This window comes from Anabas testudineus, chromosome 12 (assembly GCF_900324465.2).
Source record: "Anabas testudineus chromosome 12, fAnaTes1.2, whole genome shotgun sequence".
Taxonomy (NCBI): Eukaryota; Metazoa; Chordata; class Actinopteri; order Anabantiformes; family Anabantidae; genus Anabas; species Anabas testudineus.
This window is the reverse complement of record NC_046621.1, coordinates 9,304,874-9,328,272: the sequence shown is the minus strand read 5'-3', so window position 1 is coordinate 9,328,272 and position 23,399 is coordinate 9,304,874. Positions and strand designations below refer to the sequence as shown.

Sequence of the window (23,399 nt, the reverse complement as noted above, 5' to 3'; positions counted from 1 at the left end):
TCGCCCGCAAAAATGTTATTTCCTGTGTTGTATCCATTCTTTTCAATATAGCATGCTATAATGAAATTGGTTTTTGTTGTCCACATAAAATGGGATTTTGAAAAGTGAGGAGGGCATGTTCCCTCTCACAATCTGAATCAGCTTTATTGAGCAAGCACAGAAATTTAGCAAGTGGAAATTATGATTTGAGCCGACCCATCTGCGGGCTGGTATGCCAACTACTGAAATAAACTTGCTAAGGACACATGCATATTGTCATTAGTTCACTCATTAAACAACATACAGAGCCAGTTATATTATTTCAAAACCATGAAATTGTGAAGTTAAACATTTGCATGCTCTTATTGCTTTATCCTTCATGGAAAACCTTGGAGGGATAGATTGCTTATTAAATACTTCTCACATCTGTCAGCAGTGGCTTATCTGTAAACAAGTGTGTTATGACAGCAGAGATCCAATGAGTTGATACAGAATAATGAGTCAGTTAGCATGGGAAAAAAGCAAGCTGCCAAGTCCATCGTCCCTTATTGACTAGCTGCCTTAACAAAAGTCAAAGCACCTTTGTACGTCTCCATTTAGATACTTACCTTCGAAACAGTAAACACAAAATGATCTCTAAATAACCTCAAATAATGTACCACACTTAAAACACTAAATTTCAAGTTTTTGGTGCTGTGTATTCAGGGTGTCCTTGGTGCATCTGTGGAAAATGTTCAATTTGCAGAGTTTCTTGACATGTTGGACAAATTCCGCAATAACCCAAACTATATAACATCTAATTTCTTTCGAGGCCTATGTTGTAAAAGAAAAACGACAAAGTGATTCTTCAGGTAATTCATGTCATACCATTTTAGGTTTTCAATAAGAAAGTTATCATCGTTGCTGAGATTACGAATGAGAGCCAGATCCTGCACAGGTCCAACAAGCGCTGCTTTGCTTGCTCAGATGTGACTGCATACTGTGCCTTCTCCCCCAAATACAACCATGCACAGAAGGACTAATTTACTTAGTCTACAGTGCTGAGCCTATGCAGATGTGACACAGACTGATGCAGCTCTAGCACAAAGCCTGTCTAACACACAGTAAATGAGGGTGAAACGTCTATATTCATTTGGTTGATTTACTGAGCTGGTTGAGAAACATATTTTGGTGTCTGCTCTCATCAAGGTGTAAAATATGTGATGGGCACAAAGAAAAGTACTGTAGGAGTTGGAGAATATATTTGTGGGTAGGAGATCTGACTGTATAAAATATAAAATATATGTTGACATAGAATACTTGTTTATAATATAAAACAGCTGTCATTAATATAATTAAATGTGATTTAACAAAAGAAGTAAAACAGGCCTTTTTCTACCAAGATAAAGTAAAAAATTTGATGTTTGAAATCAAGCATAGCAGCAAACCCTTATTGCTTTTCTTTTCGTGCACTGCAAACTATACCATTGTAAACACCATGAAAGAATTAAAGAAAATCACACAGCTCATTGGGGAAGAGCAACCTTGAAAATATAAGCAAAGTCAAATTTAAATATCTCCTAATTTTAAAAATATACATCAGTCTCTGTCTCTCTATCATTGATTTAAGAAAACACGAGGCATCAGTGAAAACGGTGAAGAAGACAAGTGTGTCATTTATCCTTCCACCTCCAGGTTAATTGACAAGATAATTGCAAGACTGAGGTGAAGGGTGAAACTGACAGTTGGAGGAATATGCATGTCTGTAAGTGCATTAAGAAGGGTAGATGAGTCCTTGAACGTGCGCATGTTTTGAAGGCTAATACATTATGCTGGCAGCTGTATTTGTTTATTTGTAATCAGCAACTACAGGTGAAACTTGGCTCAAACAGAGATATGCCAGCAGAGAGGGACCCGACTAGCCAAACTGTTAGAAGGGAACATATTCAAATTACAGGACTAGAAACAAACCATAAAAGTAAAACTGTTCACTTGAAATGTCAAGTTTTTATTTGTTACATATTGACAAAAAACGTCAAATTAAAAACCAAATTAAAAATATGGCATTCATTATCAGGATGTACAACTGTGGCAATGTACTGTGGGCATTGGCGGTTTCAGGAAGTAAAAGTGGGTTGATTTGTAAGTCTTGTTCAAAGATGGTCATGTCTTGCCCACTTTGCAATGGTCGTGATCCTTATAAAATTGCTTGTGAAGGCTCACCATGTTTTAGACTCCCTGATTTAGTAAATCTCTTTTTTTAGGCCTCTCGATAACAAAGCAAGTAATAAACTGAAAATGAACTTTATTCCTAAGAAGACAAAAAAACTGTAGGATGTCTACAACTTTGTACAGTACATGCATTGTTTTTGTCTACAGCACAATCATATAAAATCCCATTTAATTAGTATCTGTAAACTCTTTTATGACTGGCAGCTAGAGGCCCTGTGATTGGCTGACAGGTCTCCTCTAGTAGACATGTAAATAACAGGGATGATAATGGGAGGTTGAGCTTTACTGAATATTTTTCCATGGCAACTACTGTGATTGTGAGACACTTCTTGGTCATTTTTCCAACATATTATAAGATTCTGTTCTACATATCAAAGAAAAGTGGTGTTTCTCTCCTCAGTGGCCCCTAAAAATACCCTGAGATAATATTATGAAACTCAGGTAATGTTGGACGTAAAATTGTCCACGGTATTAGCATAAAAGTCTTGCATTAGGAACAGAAAGATAAACGAGGCAATAAATGCAGTGGAATATAACTTTTGTTTGTTTGTTTTGTAAGTTCGAGAAAGTGGCCAAGAGGATGTCAGTAAGTCATTCATTTTGTCCCCGGGGACTACATTCAAGCTTTCTCATCTCTGTCGTCCATTCTCTCTGTGGCCCTCCCTTTCTTTCTGGTGCTATGGCTTTCTTTTTCCCTTGTTCAACAGCTGTGGAGCAGGGTTAGGGTCAAGGGAATCGCACAAGCACACACAATACACACACACACACACACACACACACACACAAGGATGTGGTACTGTTAGGCTTGAATGCAGCTGAGGGTGTGGAGATGCAGGGCCGGATTTTCCCATGCCAACAGTGAAGTGCTGGCTGTATTTGAAACTGTGAGGAGACCTCCACTGCCCTCTGGATCCCTCTCCTGGCCCCTGGCCCCTGGCCCAGAGGCTGTGTCTTCTCCCCTGCTGGGACACTCAATGGACTCTGTGTGTGTGTGTGTGTGTGTTAATGGTCAATCTCAGAAGGGGTTCTGTCATTCAGTCATCAGCTTTTCAGCCACCAGCCTCAACATTACGGGCTGCCAGCCCCTCGCCCAGGGCGAGTCATCTGTCTTTAAAAGACAACAAACTGTGATCTTTCCCTCCATCTTCAAAATTCTCCTTATTTCCCTAATGCTCAATTTCTCAATTTATTTTCTGAAAGTCACTTCCTTGGTAAATATATCCCACTGCCTGGCTCCCCACCCCTCCTGTGTTTTAGGATCATGAAATTACTATTTGTCTTGCTTTGCCCCCACCCCCCCTTCAATCCAAGCCGACATCCATTCAGTCCTGGGGTTTGTGTAGGACATCTCCTGCAGAGGGAGTTGAAAGCATTCCTCTGCCTCCCCTGTCATTGTGGCTTATTTAATAACCATCCCAATAAAGTCAACAACAAGGCCCACGATGCAACGACCCATCCACTGTGGGCCCCCAGCTTTCGCCCTCAGGTCTGATGAATGGGGCCATCAGGCATGCCAGCTGCCCCGGAGGTTAGCAAGCTGCCCCTGCCGGGCAGCCAGGCCACCGAGCCAGGGGGAGGAAGTGGAGCAGAGTGGCGAGGGGCAGGACAGGGCTGGCATGCCAGAACTCACACTAGGCAAAGCTTGGACGGAAAGAACTAGTGGAAATATGGAAAAACGTAGGGTGGGCCGGTAAAGCAGGGGGGTTCAGGATGCACACACAAACAGGGAGCCAGCCTGGATGCCAGCAACACAGTGAGCAGTATGAATACAGTCAACATGTTTTCGTTCATTGCTTGCTCATGACTTTCCACTTCTCTTGACAACAGTTGTTCCATATTCTACTAGGCAGCGCATTTATTTGGTGACATGCTGAAAGTCAAGAAAATCTTGGAAGCTATCCAGTTCAGTAGCTTTTATAGGTAAAATGTATTAATTAGAAAGGTTTTATTCATGTAATCATGTATCATGATTGTAACTCAGTAGCATACTGTACAAGCTCCCTGTGTATGTACATAAATCTAATTAGTTATAGTATATTTTGGTGTTTCGTAAAAAGACATTTAGGTTTGTGTATGTGAGTCGTTGACAGAACCAGGAAAAGCAAGAAGCAAGAGGAAAGGAGGCATATTGTGAGGCCACCCTAATAATTGGTAATTGGGCAGGGAAACACAGGGCGTGTTCACATGTGCATTAATACACAAGGCACAATCTTGAATTAAAAATAGGTTGATAATTGCGCAATTTTCTATTTCATAGCAAACACGAAATGTTTGGAAAACATGATGAGCGTTAATATATGGCAGGCTAAAGCCTTTTCCATACTACCTGTCATAATTCTCGACCCGACCCACTTTAGTGGCATATGTGATCCCCTCCCATCCGCTCCTGCCAAATAGCTGGCCATACCCTCTATTCATTACACTGCAGTCTTCTTGTGCTGCTCGCGTATCTGGTGCCAGCCTTGGTTTTGTTGTGCAGACACAGAGAGATGGTAAATTGGTCAAAGCAACAAAGCTAGCCAAGAAATCTTGACAGAGTGAAGCAAAAAAAGAGCAGAAGCTGAATGTTTCCCTGTGGCACATGAATCTTAAAGCAAAAGAGGAAGACATGCAGGATGAGGGAATGTTATTCAACTGGGATCGTGCATCAAGCCTCCAAAAGACATACGGCTGAGGCAAATAAAAGTACAGTAAATGACATTCGCAACACCATTTTTCTTAATCTAGGCTTCTAGGGAGATACTGACTAGATTTAGTCAAGAATAGCTTGTCCACTAGAGACGTCACACTACCATTACCTTTGATTTGCTGTGGAGCTGCTGCTATATCCCCTAACAGTCAGTGGGTTAGCTGCTTTCCTACCTGTTAAAACATTTTATCTCCATCTAGCTCACTTTCTCTCTTTATGTGTCCATTCCTTGCCAATAGGGAAATCTTTATTTTTATATCCAAGCAAACATTTTATAAATGCAAACAGGCTCTCTGAAGAAAGCTTCAGAGGCGAGAGACCTGCCCTGTACCTGAAAGCGCAGCAGCATGTCTCTCCTGGCCTCAGCCCTCAAAGTAAGCACAGCTGTGTTGAATATTTCCCTCACTCCTCAGTTCATTTGAGGGTGATCTGAGCCCAGTTAGCCCCCAGGACATGAAGCGGTAAACAGGCCGACTATCAAAGCAAACCACCGCAGTCAGAAAGACTGGAATATGAGCCTCTGACCGATGAAGCTGCAGATGCAGGCACATGGGCAAGCGGCAGCTGGGCAGAGCTCAAAGTCTCCCTGACAGCACCTGACCTCACTAGTGCTAACAGGCTGAGAAAACATGGTTCCCTAAATCATCAGTCGGCAAAAGAAAGACTGCACGTCCACTGTAGCCTTTACTGTAATCACTGTACTGTAAGTGGGAAATAGACTTCACTAACTTAATAACATTGTAAAATTTAAATTGCAAAGTTTAAAATGCTGGGGTGTTTTGTTCCAAACCTTCTGAAAAAGAATAACCTTTTACCTGATGTGCATATAAAGTAGAAATTCTGGCAATAGTTGTTCCTGCAGTCAAGTCCAAAACCTGCTCAAATTCACTCCTGTACGCATTGCAAAGTTTCATATTTTAATAAATTACAAAATGAGTGCTAACCTTAACACTCTGTGGAGCCTCTTTCCACATCTAAGAAGCGATAAAACCAGACTCTCGATCTCTTCCTATTCTCAAACGTTTTCAACCACAAAAAATAAAAAATAAATTACATGTTAGAAGGAATTTCAACAACCTCAGCTACACAAAAATCAAAAAAAAACTTGCAAGAGATGGAAACGTTGAGGGCCAAGTGGGGTGAAGAAGCATGGTTATTAAAAGGCTGCATGGCTCAAGGAGAAGTAAAAGTATTACCCTGTGTTAGGTAAAGAGCTTAAAATGCAACTCTCCCTTAGGCTCCAGTCATCTTTAGGTTAGTCTTGCACTCCGGGAGAATTGACCACACAAGTCATTCAATGAGGAAAAAAAAAACAAACAATGGCTCTAATGGCTCAATATCCACGTGGCAGAGAAACCGAGGAAGCAGGCAGCGAGGCACCAAAGCGCCCATACCATGACTGGCCACATCCTTAGTTTGACCCATCACCTAAACACAGACTTGCGCTCCAGGGGAAATGACTGGATGCATTTAGCTCTCTTCATCACAGAGTACTATTCATCTTCAGGAAATAGCATGCTCTGTGAGATGTGTTTAAGTTGAGTGTGTCAGAGGAGACAGAGGTAATGGCCAACCACTCGCTTCTTGTTGGTTTTTGTTGTTTTTGTTGCGAGGGAAACAAAAAAAACTACAAAGAGCCGCTCTGTGTAATTTAACATTAATATGTTCCATACATCTACTGTACTTCATGGAAGGACTCCTCATTTAATTAACTGTGTATGATTGAGAATGACAAACCCCAGGTCAGTATCATCATCGCACTCTCATATCATCTCATTAAAGTGCGCCGAAGGCCACGGCCCCCCGGGGATGAATCTTCACCTCTGTCAAGTTGCGTCAACCTCTACAAACGTCTGTCTGCGCGCAGCAGCCGAATGTGGCCACATTACCGGAGAGCCAGTGCTAATTAATGCTAACAGGTCCATCAAAGCCTGCCTAGAGTAAACAAAGATTAAGCCGAGAGAATTTATGTTCCGCAAGTCTGACACACATCTGGAAACATCATTTGTCAGCGCAAATCACAGTCAATTCTTTTCGCACATAGATCGTTAAAGAAACACATGTTTGATGTAACTGCTGCTTTTGTAAGCTGTTGAAAAGTATGGAGCCAAAAAAAAAAAAAAATCACATGGAAATACTGAATTCATGTATTTCTTTTACACACAGCTGGGCATGTTTTGTTGAGTATGTCACTGAAATTAGCACTGATGTCAATGATGGATGTCCCCTAGCAGGCTCATACTTCACAGCCTCCCTTCAGAGGACTCTGACCGTTTCAACATTCATCTGGAAGTCACTTCATTTATAGACTGGCTCTTAAACCACAGTCATTGTGACACAGGATACATTTAAAAGACTCTAAGGATTGAAATCCCTTTCATGTGAAAGGAATGAAAAGAGTGGTAAAGCAAAAGAAGGAACTGGTTTATGAGAGCAAATAAAAAAAATGAAAAAACAGAAAATTGTGAGTGGGCACTCAAGACATCCACTGTCTTATGTCCCCATGGCCCCGGCTGACTCCACGCTTCACAATGCTCAGCTCAATATGCTTTAATTTCTCTGGTGTTTACAATGCGATTTCTGCAGAGGACCTAACAAGATCTTTGATGTTCAGTGGTTCTGCAGAGAAAATGCAGAATGAATGTCTCTCGCCGTCTATTTTCAGTCAATCCGTGTGACAACTCCCTCCTCTTCATTTTACAATCTCTTTTCTTCCCAGCTCAAGTACCTGTTTTCTCAGTGAATGGGCACAAAAAGCTACAAAAAAAATAAAATAAACAGAGAAAGCTAAAAAAGAAGGAGTGACAGAGAGAGAAAAGACTGCATTTGCGCGTTCTTGGTAAGCTCCTCGGAGGTGGGTGAGGGCTGTGAAAGGCCACATTGTTGATGTCAAGACCAGTCAGCATCAAAGGGCTGATTCAGGTTGTGAGAGGAGACTCACTCTCTCCTGCTCCCTGCTCACACACACACTCACACACACACACACACTCGCTTTCCACTCAGCCCCCTGAAGACCCCAAAAAACATCAAGGTTTACTGTTCCTCCTCACAGCCAAAGAACAATATTTGGAAATGATGTGTAAACTCGGAGCGAGGTCAAGGGGCACACAGCAACATGATTCAGAAAACTAAAGTGAGGTATTTCTTATTGCCTGGACTTTAGCTTCACTGAAATGTCTACTTATAATTCTTTTTATAGATTTTTTTGGTCTATTTTATGGAAATAATTTGACTTGTTTTTGGTAAATTCCCACTCTCACGTAGCTCACATCAACTCTGCACAAGCACAAATGGTTGTATATGTAAACGATATTGTTCACAAAATCCTTATGCGTCACTTTTCTGTTGCGTTCAAACCAAGCAGTAGGGAAAACTGCAGGGCCTGTTGAGAGCTTTAATTACACTCGCCAAAGTGCATTGTACTAATGAGTGTGTGAGTGTGCATGTGTGTGTGTACGGGGGTATTAATGTATGAATTGGTAAAGTTAGACACCAGGAGCTGCACCACGGTGTCAGGATGAGATTTAACGAGCTTTAATAACAAGCTTTAATGAGCTTAATTAGGAATCCATGTGATCCCCATGGAAACGCCTAAACTCCACAAAACCCAGCTCGGGGTCTGAGGAGCTTTCAATTGGATTACTGTGGCTAATGTCACTGAGACACAGCACTGGAAACAAACACAGTGCTAGAGGAGAAGATGGGGCTGAGGAGGGGATGAGATAGGATGAACGGAGGGAAAATAGGAGAAGGGTGTCAGTGAAGAGTCTTTGGCAGCGGAGGAATACCTGCTGAGGGATGATGATGGGGGGGGGGGAGATGGGCAAACCAGCAGAATCACTGGGATTAGTGTCATTCAGAGATTTGGCTTGTGCACAGTAGACACAGGAGGACAAGTCCACACCACAACACCTTTTTCACTCCAGTGATAATTGTACTTCTAAACCTAATTAACCCCTTCATAGACTCACACTTTTTTTGACAGGTTTTTTTTTTCTAATTGACTTTCTCCTTTCTCATTTTCACACAATAGCTGGGTTTTAACTTATTCATTTGTGCATATATTATACATTAAAAAAAACATGGAAAAGTTCAACATTGATAAGGAATTAAAAATAAATTCTTAAGATAAGAGACAATATTGTGTGAAATGCATCCACAGTTCTTCCAGGAGTATAGATGCACAATGCAATTTGGTACATATTTTTGCCACAAACCAATTTACGATTTCAATTAAAAGTAAAAAGAATAAATAAATAAAATAATTAAAAGAATTACAAAAAAATATATAATGTCAAAACCAATTAAATGTTACACACTGTACAATAAAAATTAGAAGTGTTATCATTTTGAAAATCTCGTTTCAAATACATTTGAAATTTATATTTATTGGCATTTACTTTTCCACAGCAAATTTCTCTTGAAACCGGTGCAGTATTTCAAGACATACTTAATGTCTTTCATCCCTTCTCCTCCGTCTGTCTCTCTTGGATCAGTTTGCCTTGCAGTGACCACAGGGAGGTTCGGTAAAGTGCAGTCTGACAATGACGGAGTGACCTTTCAGATAAGAATGATAAAGCTGCCCAACCCTTCCCTGTTCCTTCCCTGTCATGTGCACACACACACACACACACACACACACACACACACACACACACACACACACACACACACACAAACTAATTTGACACAGAGGTGCACACCCACACATATCTGATGACCTACCCCCTGTCAAGTCCTCCCCGAGGGATTTTTACACATGCACGCGCACACGCACATAAACTCGACTTCTTCTCAGGCATGGAATCATTGAGTGTCATCTGGCAGGTAGGGTAACACTGGACACTGGGACCATGGGGGGGTGGGGGTGACCTTGGTGGTTAGGGGTCACAGAGGTTTCTTGGACAACACACTGGAGCTACAGATAATCGCCCTTGAGCTGGACTATGCGAGGAGATCATCTTTCATCATCTTTCACCATCTATCTGCTGGATTCTCCCATGCCTGTAGCAAGTCCCTTCTTGGTCTCGCTATATATAGTTCCCTCGCTTCCCAGGATTCTTTGTCCTGTCTATGTCCTGCTGCGGTGCAAAGACTCTGGGGCTCATCATTATAAATCAGCCTGCTACAAGGAATAAAATTTTAAAGAGCTTCTCCCTGGATTCAAACTGAAGTCTCCATTAGTAAGTCCAGAGCAAATGGTTGCTCGCATGGCAACACACAGCAAATCAACACAACAACCCCTTTAGTCACCATCTCTCTTCTTATGTTGTTCTCCTGATTTTCCTCTGCTATCTTGCCTTTCAGTGATAAAGTTTAGTAGTCTTTAAGGAGCAAAATTATCACAGGTATGCATTTACTACATCCATGTAATAGAATATATTGTTCATCATGTCAACGTCTCCTGAGTCCTCTCTGCTGTGTAATGGAAAATACTTCATAGAGATATATTCTTCTAACCTTGCATAGGTCTACATAGGTCAAGGGAGATTAGTGGGGAGGAGAGGAGGAGAGTGTAAGCTCATCTTATCAAGGAGGACTGCTGACAATACACAGATAGAAGGCGGTGGAGAGATGGGAAAGGCAGAAACTGAGACAGGGCCACACAGCAGGAGTGCTCTGAAAGGTACTGATTAGGAGGAAAAGAGGCAGATACAACAGAGCTTTAAAAAACAAAAGAAAATGCAGGGCAATATACCAATTTCAGAGCACACAAGCGCACACACACAAACATAGACTATGATTTCATTTCATGTCAGCCTTGAGGGAGGCCTGAACTACTCGCCTCATCATCCTCCTTCTCGATCGCTCTGTTCTTGGCCCACTGCACGCCTCCGGGGCCAGCGAAGGCAGCGATTAACGACAACAGAGAGAGTGTGTATAAGTGTGTAAGTGTGTGTAAGGCCTGATCGTTAGAGCGGCCAACTTGTGTAATACAATTACAGAGGCTGCAGAGAAACTGCTAATGTGCACGCAGGCAGCTCTGTCAGATGGATCAGGTATTGAGTTTTCTATGCTTAATTCACTTTCCAGCACACACATGGGTGCATTAGTTAGATTAGAGTAGCAGGAAGGGACGGGAGGTGGGGTTGGTCTACCGCCGAGTCGAGCAGATTTGTTTAGGGCTGGCTGTCAATTACAACCATGACCCTTGGACTAAATGGCTGCTCATCCCGTGGAAAAAAGGAAAGTAGACAAAAGCCAGACAAGATTGGTAAAGACGTGGCCATTTGCTGTAGAAGATAACAAGTGGCATGTTGTGGAGTAAACAATGGTCAAAACACTGTGCATAATGCTACAGCAATAAAACAGAGTGCTGGGGTCTGAAAAGGCAATGTGACCATCAGTAAGATTAGTGAGGCAATGTTATCACTAGAACGCTGCGGTAATGGGACAATACATGGCCAGTGGTGTATGGGTACTTAAAAATATGAAATGGAAAACACATGATTCAATTTGCTCTTTTGAAAAAGTCTTGTGCAATTCAAGAGACTGATTGTGGATGCAATCCCTCAGAACTACTCTCTCACTTCTACCTCCTATGGATTGTACAGTGTGTTGTGGATTTCATGGACCATAGGAAGCCCTGGTTTTTCATTACACTACACTTGTACTTGTTTACAACTTATGTCATTGTATTTTAAAATCTTTTCCTTTTAAAAACTCAGACGTGTTTTGTAAATTAGTTGTTTCTCTTGTGTGTTACATAAATTCATACCTGTGTCCTTTATAAGATAGTCATTATAGCTTTTTTCAGAAAAGCTGGTGTCACTCACCTAAAGGAAATGGGACCCAGGAATTTGCAAACATATCACTACTACTTAGATAATCATTATAACTCTCTCCCAGAGATGATAAATAAATGTAATCTTACAGCAGCTCTTTTTCTCCAGTAGCTAAATGAGCAGCAGGAGGGGGCCGCAGTTTCCACAGTAAACACCTCCCTCCCATGTAAACACATATAATCACAACAAGCTGGCCATTGCAGCTCAGCTCGTAATTGTATCACTGAAGTGAGATGAGTGAGTTTTAGGAGGGGGAGAGCATTATTGCTCTTTGCAGCTGATTGAATTAAATGTCTACTTCACTCCCAAGAGACCACCCCAGTACAAAGGACACGCTGTAGATTGTCTGTGTATAACTTGGGCCACGCAGTAACAAATAATCTTGTAAGCCTTTACAAAAACTCTTTGCAGCCTCTGCCAGTATTTTTTTTTCCCATCTGACACCCAGATTCTTCTTAACAGAGTGAGAGAGGAGGGCCAAAGGGAAGGAAGAATAGAAATGAAGAGTAAAGTTGGATGTGACAGGCTGTGCAGAGAAAACCTTTAACCACTGATAGATGTTGGACAGCTACATCCCCTCATTGTGACACATCCATCAAAGCCCTGATCACTTTTGTCCTCCAACTGATCCAGCCCTTGTTATAAGCCCGTGTGTGTCAGAGCTGCTTTGACCAATCCATTTGACTCCATGACCAGTGTCTTCAGACAGTACCAGCACGCCAAAGGAGTGACCACCGACACCCCTTGGATTAGACATCCCCTGTCACCAATCCATAGACAGTATACTGCATTGTGTCAATTTTTTATTAAAACAAATTATGGCAACAGAACGAAAATGAAAGCTACAGTGTAAATATTCCAGCTTGATTTTCTCATGCCCTCGCTCTCAAATTCAATCAACGTGGAAACAACTGCCAACAAGAAAAATGGCAGTCCAAAACCAAAACCAGGTTGTGCTGGTATCTGGTGTTCCACAGAAAAGCTACACAATGAGGTTCAGGTTACCCTGCCAAATTTCCCAAGAAATTGCAGTGGAACAGAAATATGCATATGACTTGGTAATGCTCAAAGCTGCCCAATCCTTACAACACATTGATTTGTTCACTATTGTTGTATTTGCTTACCAGATTTTTGCCTCTTTTCCACAAACAAAAACCACACAAAGCAGCCCAGAATAGCTTTGTGCCTGAATCGCGGATGCTCTCAGGCTGTTTGTCCTGTGGGTAAAAAGCCACGCAGCTTAGGAGTGGCTCTACTATCTGTGTCCCTTTTCATTCCTTGTCTCAACCTCCCCTTTCCTTTGGCCGGTATCATTGCTTTTGTTGGCAAGGTCTTATGCTGGAGCACGTTGCTAAATAAAACATTTGGCATGAAAAAAACAGTGATAACGAAAAAAAAAAATGTGGCAAGCAGAAAGCTAGGAGGTCTTATGAAAGACATATAAAAATAAAAATACCAATATTTAGTTATGTGCAGCTTTCTAAATGCAAGAAGTAAGGAATGTGTACAATCGGATTTACTGTAAACAAGCAGCTAATAGGAAAGTTGCAATGCTCCTCCCTTTACACATCAGAGGTTACTCTGTTTTGTCCTCCCCAGCGCCATCTCTCCAGTGAAACCCCCCTCTGCATTTACCTGACAGATCAGTTTACCTCACGTCAGCCTAAAAAAACCATGGGAACCCCTATGCATGGTGTGTCACCGCTGAATTATCGGTTTCCGCTGCACATGCTCCAGCGTATCTGCAGTTAGCCATTATGGCGTATCAGTTTACACTTAGTGTGCTGACTCCAGTGCAGCTGGTCTACTGTATGGGGATATAGTTTATAGAGGTCTGGAATTAGAGAAACAAGCCTGTCATCTCACTAAGCTCTGTCATTTTTTCCAAACTGAGATCTCATTACTCCATCAACTTGACTTGAGGGCGAGCAACTCGACAAAACCTTCCACCGTGTTAAAGCAGCGACCTTAAACACTCCTGATACTACGAATGAAAAGAACATGAACACACAAATGATAATGGGTTACCAGATTCTTTATAGTAGCATTAATAGTGATCATGAAAATGAACTAATTTGTTTAAAGCTATGTGTAAATGCAGATTTGAGTCCTTCCTAATCCTGAGGAGTTCTAATGTGGAGGTATATAGTTCATGTCTGATACTGGCATACGCAGTAAATAGGTGTACCATGTTCTGTGTTTTACAACTGAACAGATTGGGAGTCTATAGAGGTCTAACAGCAAACAAGAGTTGTGTTTACTTTACTGTAATGCTCGTCTGTATACTCAATAGGACCCATTCAGACATTTGACCTGGTTTAGGGAAGACTCTTGGATGTTTTTTCTCTCTCTGTGTTGCAGAACAATCATCACAACAACATCCATTATTCACCTTCTGCCTTCTGTTTTTTAACTTATTGAAAGGGGCAAATGCACATCTGAAAGCCGTCCACTACTACCAATCCCTTACGCGACTTTCTGATTTGATTGCACTGCACATCTCTTTTGATCTATTAAAGTAAGTTCACCTTCAGCCAATGAAGACATGTACATACTGCAACGACAGTTACAGTATATTTGACTTTATTCAACACTTTTCTGTTAGAGCATCATGTAGGGCTCTACTAATAATTCTGACATTTATTGCCTCAAACTGACAGAGCTGTGCATACCGCCTTCTGCCATTATTAACCTCATCAAAGGCAACTCAGCCATTTATTGTTTGTATGGAAACCCTTTAATTTGGAAGACTTAAACAGTGGTTTTTAGTTCCCCCCTCACAGATGTCTGTACAAGAAGAAGAAGAATACAGTACAGCTTGCCTTCTCTGGCATGCACACAAATTGTAGCCGACTTCGACGGTGTGCTTTACATGTTAGGACTCATAAAGTAACCCTTCACCATGGGGCTTCTGTCTGGGCCCCATTTAAATGAGACCCATTGAGCTTGCCCCAGTTAAACACTGTCTGCCAGTACTTAGGTCACCAGGGACTGATCGTGGAGATATGGCACACACACACAGGCTCGCAAACACACGTTCTACAAACACAGAAAAATGCTGACACCCAACAGCAATTTTGAGTTTGGGTCCTATTACTGGACTCAGAGTAACAAAGCCCAAAATGACGAAAAGAGGTCACACAGTAGTGTGTTTGGGTTGGTGGATCGGGTGATTAACTCTTGCTCCCGGACCTGACTGTGGAAACAGTCTGACTGTCTCCCACAATGCTTGTGATGAGTTCCACAGTGTTTGCTGAGACTTGTATAGAGTAATTAAACAAAGAAAGACAGAAACACACTCATTCATCATATGTCTACAACAGTCAAGCATGAATTCAATAGCATCATTTTTTTTATTAAACATCCCTGACTCTTAACACATATTTGGACTCTTCTCTGCTCTTGTCAACAGGAGTGCATGGAGGATGAGGGGGGATTAATCATACAACCGTGCATACCAATTGTGAAGCTTTAATTTAGCACCTCATTTAACTCAGTAAAAACAACAACTTTACAGGCTGGCATTCTGACACACATTTAATTCTGCCCTCTGGTAATGGTCTGCTCTGTTTAAAAGTCTGTTTGGCAGCTCTGTAGATAACAGATGGAAGAAAAATGAGGGGAATTATGAGAAAGATTGATTTCCTGGGGATGAATGGTCCGCTATTCACACAGATTTATCTGAAACAGACTTTCTCGGACTCTGTTATTATTGCATAAACACACACGTACACACACACACACTCTGCCACCATATGCAGGCAAACAAGAACAAGCACGCACACAGAAGCGGAAGTACACAACGCTGTTCTCATACAGAAAGCTAAGAAAGCAAAAGCAAACCGAATTATTTGAGTCAGAATTAAAATATTATATGAGGTCATAAGGTGAAAGAGTCCAGACTGTTAAGGAGATGAGTTTCTTTTCAAAAGAATATACCCTCCCTGTCCTTAGACGTAAATTAATCTGCAGGTAAAAATAATTATTTCTTACAAGGTAAGCAGAAATGTTGTGCAGCTCAATAGTCTATCTATTAATCTTTTCTCATGCCCTTTACCCTGTGTACTAAAAATGTATTCCTTTAGAAGAACAAGAACAAGCATTGTCCTTTTAGATGTCCCAAGCCCATCTTTAAGGAACCATAATGCAAACCAGAGACTATAACTTCTCTTGCGGCATCTCAAAGCAGACACAGGAATGGAGCAAAATGAGAATGAAAGGAGGGGGGGGTGTTCGAATAAAGTCCTTGAATTGAGGCCCATAAAAAAAAAAAAACAAGAAGGCACAAACATTTATCTGTGGCTAGGCTTTCATCGGATGCTTTAAGAGCGCAGAAATAACACAGAGCGAGATGCTGATAAAGTGGAGACAGGAAATGGGGAGCGTGGGTCTCCTGCTCTCATGTTTCAGACGGGACCAGTGGTCCCATAGCCGCACCCCCCCCCCCCCCCCCCCCTCCCGCCTTTACCCTTCTCTCTGTTCTGCTGACATACATAGACCACAACCCTCCCCAACCAGACATTAGTGCAGCGTCTGGAAACCACCACCCCACTTCACAATGCCGAGACGTGACACATTCAGCACCGAAATGAAGCGAATGTTTCAGACTGCAGGTATATCAAATGTGTGGATATATCCACTCGAGGGTTTAACACAAATACACAGCAGCCTGACAAATGACTTATTACAGATGAATATTGTTCCTATTCTTCAGGAGGGCTTTTATATATTTGCTTTCGCCCCATTCCGCTAGTGAGACTCCAGCTCTGAGCACAAGACAGGGCAAAGCCAGGATTAAGGATTTAGCTCTGTCAATCAGAGTCGGAACAGAGGGAAAAGATAGTGGACGTATTTCCATTCTTGTGAGCCATTTCCATAGAGACATAAAAATTCAGATGGTTGCCAAAGCCACCACGCTGTACGTGTGACTCAGGTGTTATGAGTCACCATTGATGTCATCTCTATCATCTCGCTTCAAACTGCCTCAGTGGTATGTTGGCCCTTCTCATCAGGCTTGTACATACATCACGGCTTTAACATCAAAGTTAACTCCGGCGGCGACAGAGCACCCTCAGATGATGATATTCGTCCTCAAGACTTGTTTTCGCAACTCTGCGATCGAATGATCCAATTCATAGCATAAAGACATTTGAAAAAGAAACGTTCTTTTCTTAGCAATATCACAAGTCTGTACAAAATTCAATTACACTGCCATTGTCTGAAGGTACTGTTTAGAATAGTGCGGCTGTAAGCAGAAAACAGGAAGTGGTTCAGATGTTTAGTAATTTAAATTCTTTCTAAACAGTGCACTTAGAAACTTTATGTAAATTGCAAATTACAAGGTGTAGTTTTGTTAAGACCACCCATGAATTTTGCTGGTACTTGAAGATGTTTTTTTTTTTTTTTTTTTTCTTTGACCAGAACTGTAACTGAATTTAACTGTGATTATTTCACACCTCCAGACTCCAGGCAGGGTGGGCGAACAGTTTTGGCCTATAGGAGCTTGTCTTTTTTTTTTTTTTTGCTGTGCCATATTGTGTTTGTGCTTTGCTATGTAGTAGTTACCAAGACTGGTCTACGTGCCACTGGGGCTGGGAAAGCACGAGTGTAGGAAACACTGTTAAAGGACATCGGGGAAATAACACCATTCCCACTGACTCGACCTTTTACCGCCCATCAGCACTTTGAGTTTTTTATAGTGTCTGTGTGCATACATAAAAGTAGCAGCATTCCAGCAGTATCTCAAATCCTCTCTAACTCGGTCTAGTTTGTACCCTAATCCTCTTTGCAAGGTAGAATAGCATGTATGGCAACAGTACAGGCTGTGCCCACAGACAGCTAAGGTAACTAAACGCTGCTGGTAATCCCACAGTTTAAAAGAGAGATTTAGATCATATTATTTAACTACCAGCAGGAGAAATTAGAAATGTAAAACAGCAACAACAGTGTGATTAAACCTCCACCCCCGTCCAGTGTCTCCTTTTTACCTTAGTTTCTTATGTCCTTTACTGATTTCCTGTTAGGAACACAAAAATGCAGGAGGGCATTAGTGGCTGAGCACCAGGGGGGAGGCAATGATGCCAAATTAAAGGGCAGGAGTGGAGTGTGTACTTATACTCACTCATGATGTGCTCTGTCAGCCCTGCTGCTTATAATGGCATGAGAAGGGCCACTTAACTCGTAATCACTTCTCCCCCACCCCTCCTTGCGTCTGTCCTCCTCTCTGTTCACCCCCCAACCACCACCTCCTTTCCCCCACATCCCCTGATTTTGTGACTGTCGGCTCTGATCTCTAATCATAAATGAACTGTAGATCAAGAGCAGGGACAGTGGTCCACACCCCCTTTCCCCTTTGGCTGGGATCCTGTAATCACAGGGCTCTTGGCTGGTAAGAGGCCAACAAGCCTTTGAATGAGAAATGACTGTACCTCTAATGCATGAACCATCTCGACTTTGAAGAGCCATTTTCTGGCTGAGGGGATATCACAGGTAGGAAATCAGGTCACCGCCACCACCATCATCATCTTTACAATCATTATGTCCTATCTAATCCAGTGGCGTAATTGAAAGTGGGACCTTTTATACAATTATTTTCATTTGCTGTCCATAGCCTGAAAACCAAAACTTGCCACAATATGTCGCACTAATTTAAGCCCTCTGGTGCACTTTGACTTACCCTTACCACAAAAAAACTCTTTCACAGCAAACACGCACACACACATCCCATCACATCTAGGTGGTGTAGTATATGCTGTGTGGAGACACGGGTCAGCCATTCTGGCACAGGCCTTCCTGTCAAGTGCTGCTACTTGTGCCGAGCTCTGCTAATGGACTGCTAATAGAAGTGAATGTTGCACTGTGAAGCTCCCCTGTAGTTGAAAGTGTCACACAGTGTGATTAATGACACACTCTTCTCTCCTCCCCTGTCTGTCCCTGTCCGTTCTTCATATCTCGATTTCACCCTTCTCTCTCTCTCTCTCTCCACTTCTACCTTCAGCTTGCTCTCCTCTCCACTAACCTTTCTGTCCCATTTTCTTCTTTCCTGTCCTTGCCATCACCCTCTTCTCACCATTGCACCTATTTTCCTGTGTTTCCCTCTGTCTCTCTGAAAGGAAGCGAGACTATAGCAAAAGGGAACTTAAAATTATTATATCACACAATAGTCAACTTTTTTTTTGCCGAGCTCTTGTTTCAAATAGCTACAAAATACCTGCAACAAGAGAGAAAAATATCTAAAAGATCCAACAAAAGCCTCATTAAGAAAAAGGAAAATATACTTAAAAGCCTGGGCAGTGTGCATAAATAGATAAAATAAATGCTAAAAAGCATTTATGTGAGGATTTCAAATGATTTCAGACAGAAAGAAGCTGTGAAACTGCATTTAGATGAGCATGAGGGGAGATAGTTACATGGAACAGTTCCTAAAAACATTATTAAATATATGAAAAAGTAAAGGAAAAATAACAACAAAAGATTTTGGTGGATGTACAAAGGGGATTTGGACATGTGACTAATATATCTCAGAACTTTCTTCAGTGGCAATAACAGTATTTACTTCCACCAGCACAGCATTTTACTCCACTTCACCAGATGACCGCAGAACTGTTCCCTGCCCAAAAATAGTGCCTTGCATATTTTTTGCTTTCATAACAATAGTATATGACATCAAGTGGGGCAGGGCAGCAAACTCAGCAGCCACTTTTCACAGTAATTATCACTCACCTACACGCAGTCTGCAGTTCAGCTAGCAACCAGCGTGCACCTCTGACCGTGCTCAGCATTGTCAGACCATACTGTACACTATGTTTTCTTTGCCCTCTTCTTTCACCTGAACATAGACGAGTGCGTTACTGAATCTTAATTTCCTTCAATTACATAAAATTGCTTGACTGAAGCGGGGGAAAAAGGCTATCATAATGGGTAATTTTTAAGTACTGCTCCCTACACACAATATGCTCATTGTGCATCGAGGCCCTGTTTATAGAATGGCCGCGGTGGTTGTAATGTTGGCGGCCCCCGAGGAGCCAGTTGTCAAGCCACAGGGAAGCCTGTTAGAATAGTAATGATAGAAATAACATTCGCGTTTACCTGCATTCTTAAAGCAGCACTCATATCAGTCGGAAACCATTTTAGAGGGCATGTATATTAAAGACCCTTTAACTTTTTCCCCCCCTCATAATCCCCAGAGGAGACATCTTTCCGAGAGGTGGCAGAAACAGGAACACGGTATGTGAGGAAGAGAGAAAGCGAGAGACATAAGAGCAGCATTATGGAAAAACTGAACTAATCCCAGGAAGGTCAGCACCCACGGGCTTCAGTTTATGCTTAATGTATCCACTGCCTAACACAGTGAGAGTATACAAATGTCAATGCTGAGGCATAGGCCCGCTTTGAAAATTAAAAAATACATAAATAAATAGAAACAAAAAGCTTTTGGTGGTTCTTTTGTCCAATATACAAAGGTATCTCAAATTATTGAAGGTCTATAAATCCTCCTTAAACTCATCATTCGCTCATCCCCCAAAAGGAAATACTGCTTTAAGCATCTCTTACAGTTTAAGAGGAAGTACTCCTTGTATTCCCACAACAACTTGACATCTCCCCCATCAACTTTTAAAACAACACGCACACGGACACGGACACTGCACACGCTGTACAGCTCTGCTACTGTGCTGGAAATACCAAAGTGCATCTGTTCTGTGCAACCAAAAGGTTTCCAATTGAGCTACTGTCACAGATCTCTCAGCTACTTTTCTGGCAGCTCCCAGCTTATATCTGTCTCAACCTGTCGGCTTTGTCAAGAGTTCAGCAGGTTAATGAGCACTCTCATTTTCCCAGGGCTCACTTCTGCGTGTTGATGGGATGAGAGCAAATCGTCTCAAAGGCAAAGTCGAAAATAATAAATAATCCCTAATAGCCCCATGAAAAATATATATTAATGAAACACTGGAAATATGTTCAAATCACTTAAAAATAAATTATGTAGGGAGAGGATGGTGTTACAAAGAGTGTCTGGGTAAGTGAGACACTTTAATCATGAGTAGTTTTACACTGAAGCAGTGACTCTCCAGTGATTTGGAAATGTGTAGAGCTCATCAGTGCCCAAAAATAGTGGGGCCCATTAATTAGTCTCAAACAATGTTCTCCCGGTGTATCGACTTCTTAATGGACAGAGAAAGACCTTGTTCGTATTCCAATCTAGTCAATGACACAGTGCTCTCTGGGGTTTTGGGAAGGGTATTATGTCATTTCACCCCTACCCATCAGAAACCGGACCTGTGCTGTTTTTCATTCTTCCTCTTCCCTCTTTCGCTCATTAACTATGTAGGAGTGAGTTGAAGGTCTGGAGCTGCTAGATAAGCTTGCTCGCAGACCCGCGTCGGTGTGTATGTGCTTGGAACTCCAACTTAAGCCTGCTTTGCTCGTGCAAACCTTAAAAAAGGAACACCGGGATCTGCCTCATTTTCGCCCGTCTCATCACGTTATTCGGCCTCGGTTCATTCCACAAAGAGCACACAGACCACCTACCTTAAATCCAGCGGCATACACATTTGGCGTCTGACACACATGCACAAACACATACTGAACATTCGCCCTGACGCTGACGAGTTCCTCCTAGCTTCCCTTTGTTTGGAAGACAATCCCACTCAGGAGAGAGCAGATTAAGTAAATGGCTTCAGGTGGCGTGGCATTATGTTACCGCTTTCCATAACTGACAGCTACTGTGGTTTACAGAAAACATCTTTCAACGGACGACTTTACTCTGAAGCCAAATCCTGAAAACACACTCACACACTTTAAATGACCTTACTGATTGAAACTGAATAGAGAAGACACATTCAAGCTGATTATATGAGACATGTTCTCAAACTTCTCCACATTCAAACGTACAGAAGACACAGTGCTAATACAGTAAATACTTCCTCTCTGTGCGAAAGTTAAGACTACCTAATAGCTTTGAGAGCAACCATCATTAGAAAATGTGCTTGTTTGCATTTCACTAAAAATAAATACTTAATAATATTGTTTAAATATGTTAAAATGTTGGTGAATGAATGAACATTTATGTCTTGCAGAGCTCCAGAATAAATTCTGGGACTAAACCCTGTCAGTGAAACAGTGGGTTTGTTTTTGCAGGACGATCCTGAAGGATCCGTTTGAGGAATCAGAAAAAAACAGCAGCTTAAATATGGATTTTATTTCGTTTTGATGTTTTCTCGGAGGGGCCTCTCTGGAACACAGCAGCACTTCCTGATTCCTTCTCTTCCATTAGATTACGTTGTTTACAAACGCCAGATGTAGTTGACACAAGTGAATTGAGGACTATTTGATGCCTCCAATGAAAATGGGGATTTTTCTAATATGTTCACACATAATTCTCATGTTTATATGAAATATAGCTGCAACTGGAGTAATCGGTCACATTTTTTCCATAGAAGATGTTATTTAGACGTAGCTCAATAATGAAATATGCCCATAAAGCCTGATTTAACTCTCATTACCATGCAGTAGTATAACTGCAGGCCTACTTGCATTGACACCCGCTGCTGGCTGGATTTATCTCTTCATCTTTAATCAAGATGGGTCATTTGTGAGTAAACTCAAGCTGGATGGTTCCCTTTGTCCACTACAGGAGTTTGCAGAACTTTTACAGGGAGTAAAGCCAAGTTCACAGGTCAAGAATACGGATCAAAGTTTACCTTGAGCCACTGCGCCATCCACCAGGAGGACAAACAAAAGCCAGGACACGGTCAGCATCTCAGGGGAGGATCTGGGGACTCTTCCTCTCTCTCTGTCAGTCTGTGCACCGTACCCCATGATGAGGAGTCAAACTCCGCCGTGAGACAAGTCCGACTCACTGAGAAATTGCGCTCAAACACGAACTATCGCGGCTCCTTCTTGCGCGCTGCAGCCAAGTGTTGACCCGTCTCAGCGCCAGAGTGGATTTGTAGAAAATATATCCAGCGCCGTGTTTTTGCCAACATGCGAACTGTGACAGTTTAGGAAAGAAGACGCGGGTGCATCGCGCTCCGACCGGGAAGATGCTGCAGGAAAAATCTGCCTCCGTGCGTTTTTTCCTCTTCAAATGTTCACTTGGTTTGTCTAAAGGTGTGGATGGATGGTTTCATGCTCCGGTTAGTCCCACACTAAAAGCAAAGTCCTCCGGTGGGTCCTCTCCCTCTCTCTCTCTCTCTGTGTGTGTGTCGCACCTTTCACGCGTGTAGGCGAGTGTGTGTGAGCCGTGTGAGCGTGCGCCGCGCCTTGCGCTCCACTGACGGCTCTGAACCGGGAGAAGGAGCAGTCTCTGCGGGCTACCTTGTTCCTTCAGCCAATCCAAGTGCTCCGGCAAGTGGCGGCGCTGCATCAAAACCTGGCGCGGACAGCAGCAAGGAACGGATGTGGTTTATCAATAGGATGATCAGTGGAAACCTTGAGTTCAACGCCAATCACTCAACTTGACTCAACTTGGAATCGTTTATTTCCGTTTGGTCTTTTTTTAAAAACAGATCCTAAAAGTAGTTTTTAAGCAACATGTATTTACTGCAGGATGAGGATCCTTTACTTACCTAAATGTAATATTATTGCATGACAAGTAGGGGTCCTGCATTCAGAAGTCCATCTGCTTTACTTAAAGTATGTAATAAAAAAAGTATATACAGTATATATAAGTATCTAAATGCTATTATTTAATTGCAAATACTGATGCATTCATCCAAAAACTGGATTTCAATGGA

The 23,399-nt window shown here is 42.1% G+C and overlaps 1 protein-coding gene across 2 annotated transcripts in view; it reads right to left on the bottom strand.

Moving 5' to 3' along the window:
• The window catches only part of unc5c (unc-5 netrin receptor C), a 97,189-nt gene extending 74,215 nt beyond the window's left edge, over positions 1–22,974 (bottom strand). For both annotated transcript variants that reach the window (XM_026356025.1, XM_026356026.1), the window contains exon 1: positions 22,365–22,974. In XM_026356025.1, coding sequence (XP_026211810.1) covers positions 22,365–22,482 — 118 coding nt within the window. In that variant the 5' untranslated portion in view covers positions 22,483–22,974. The remainder of the gene's footprint in view (positions 1–22,364) is intronic.
• Positions 22,975–23,399: the final 425 nt, after the last annotated feature.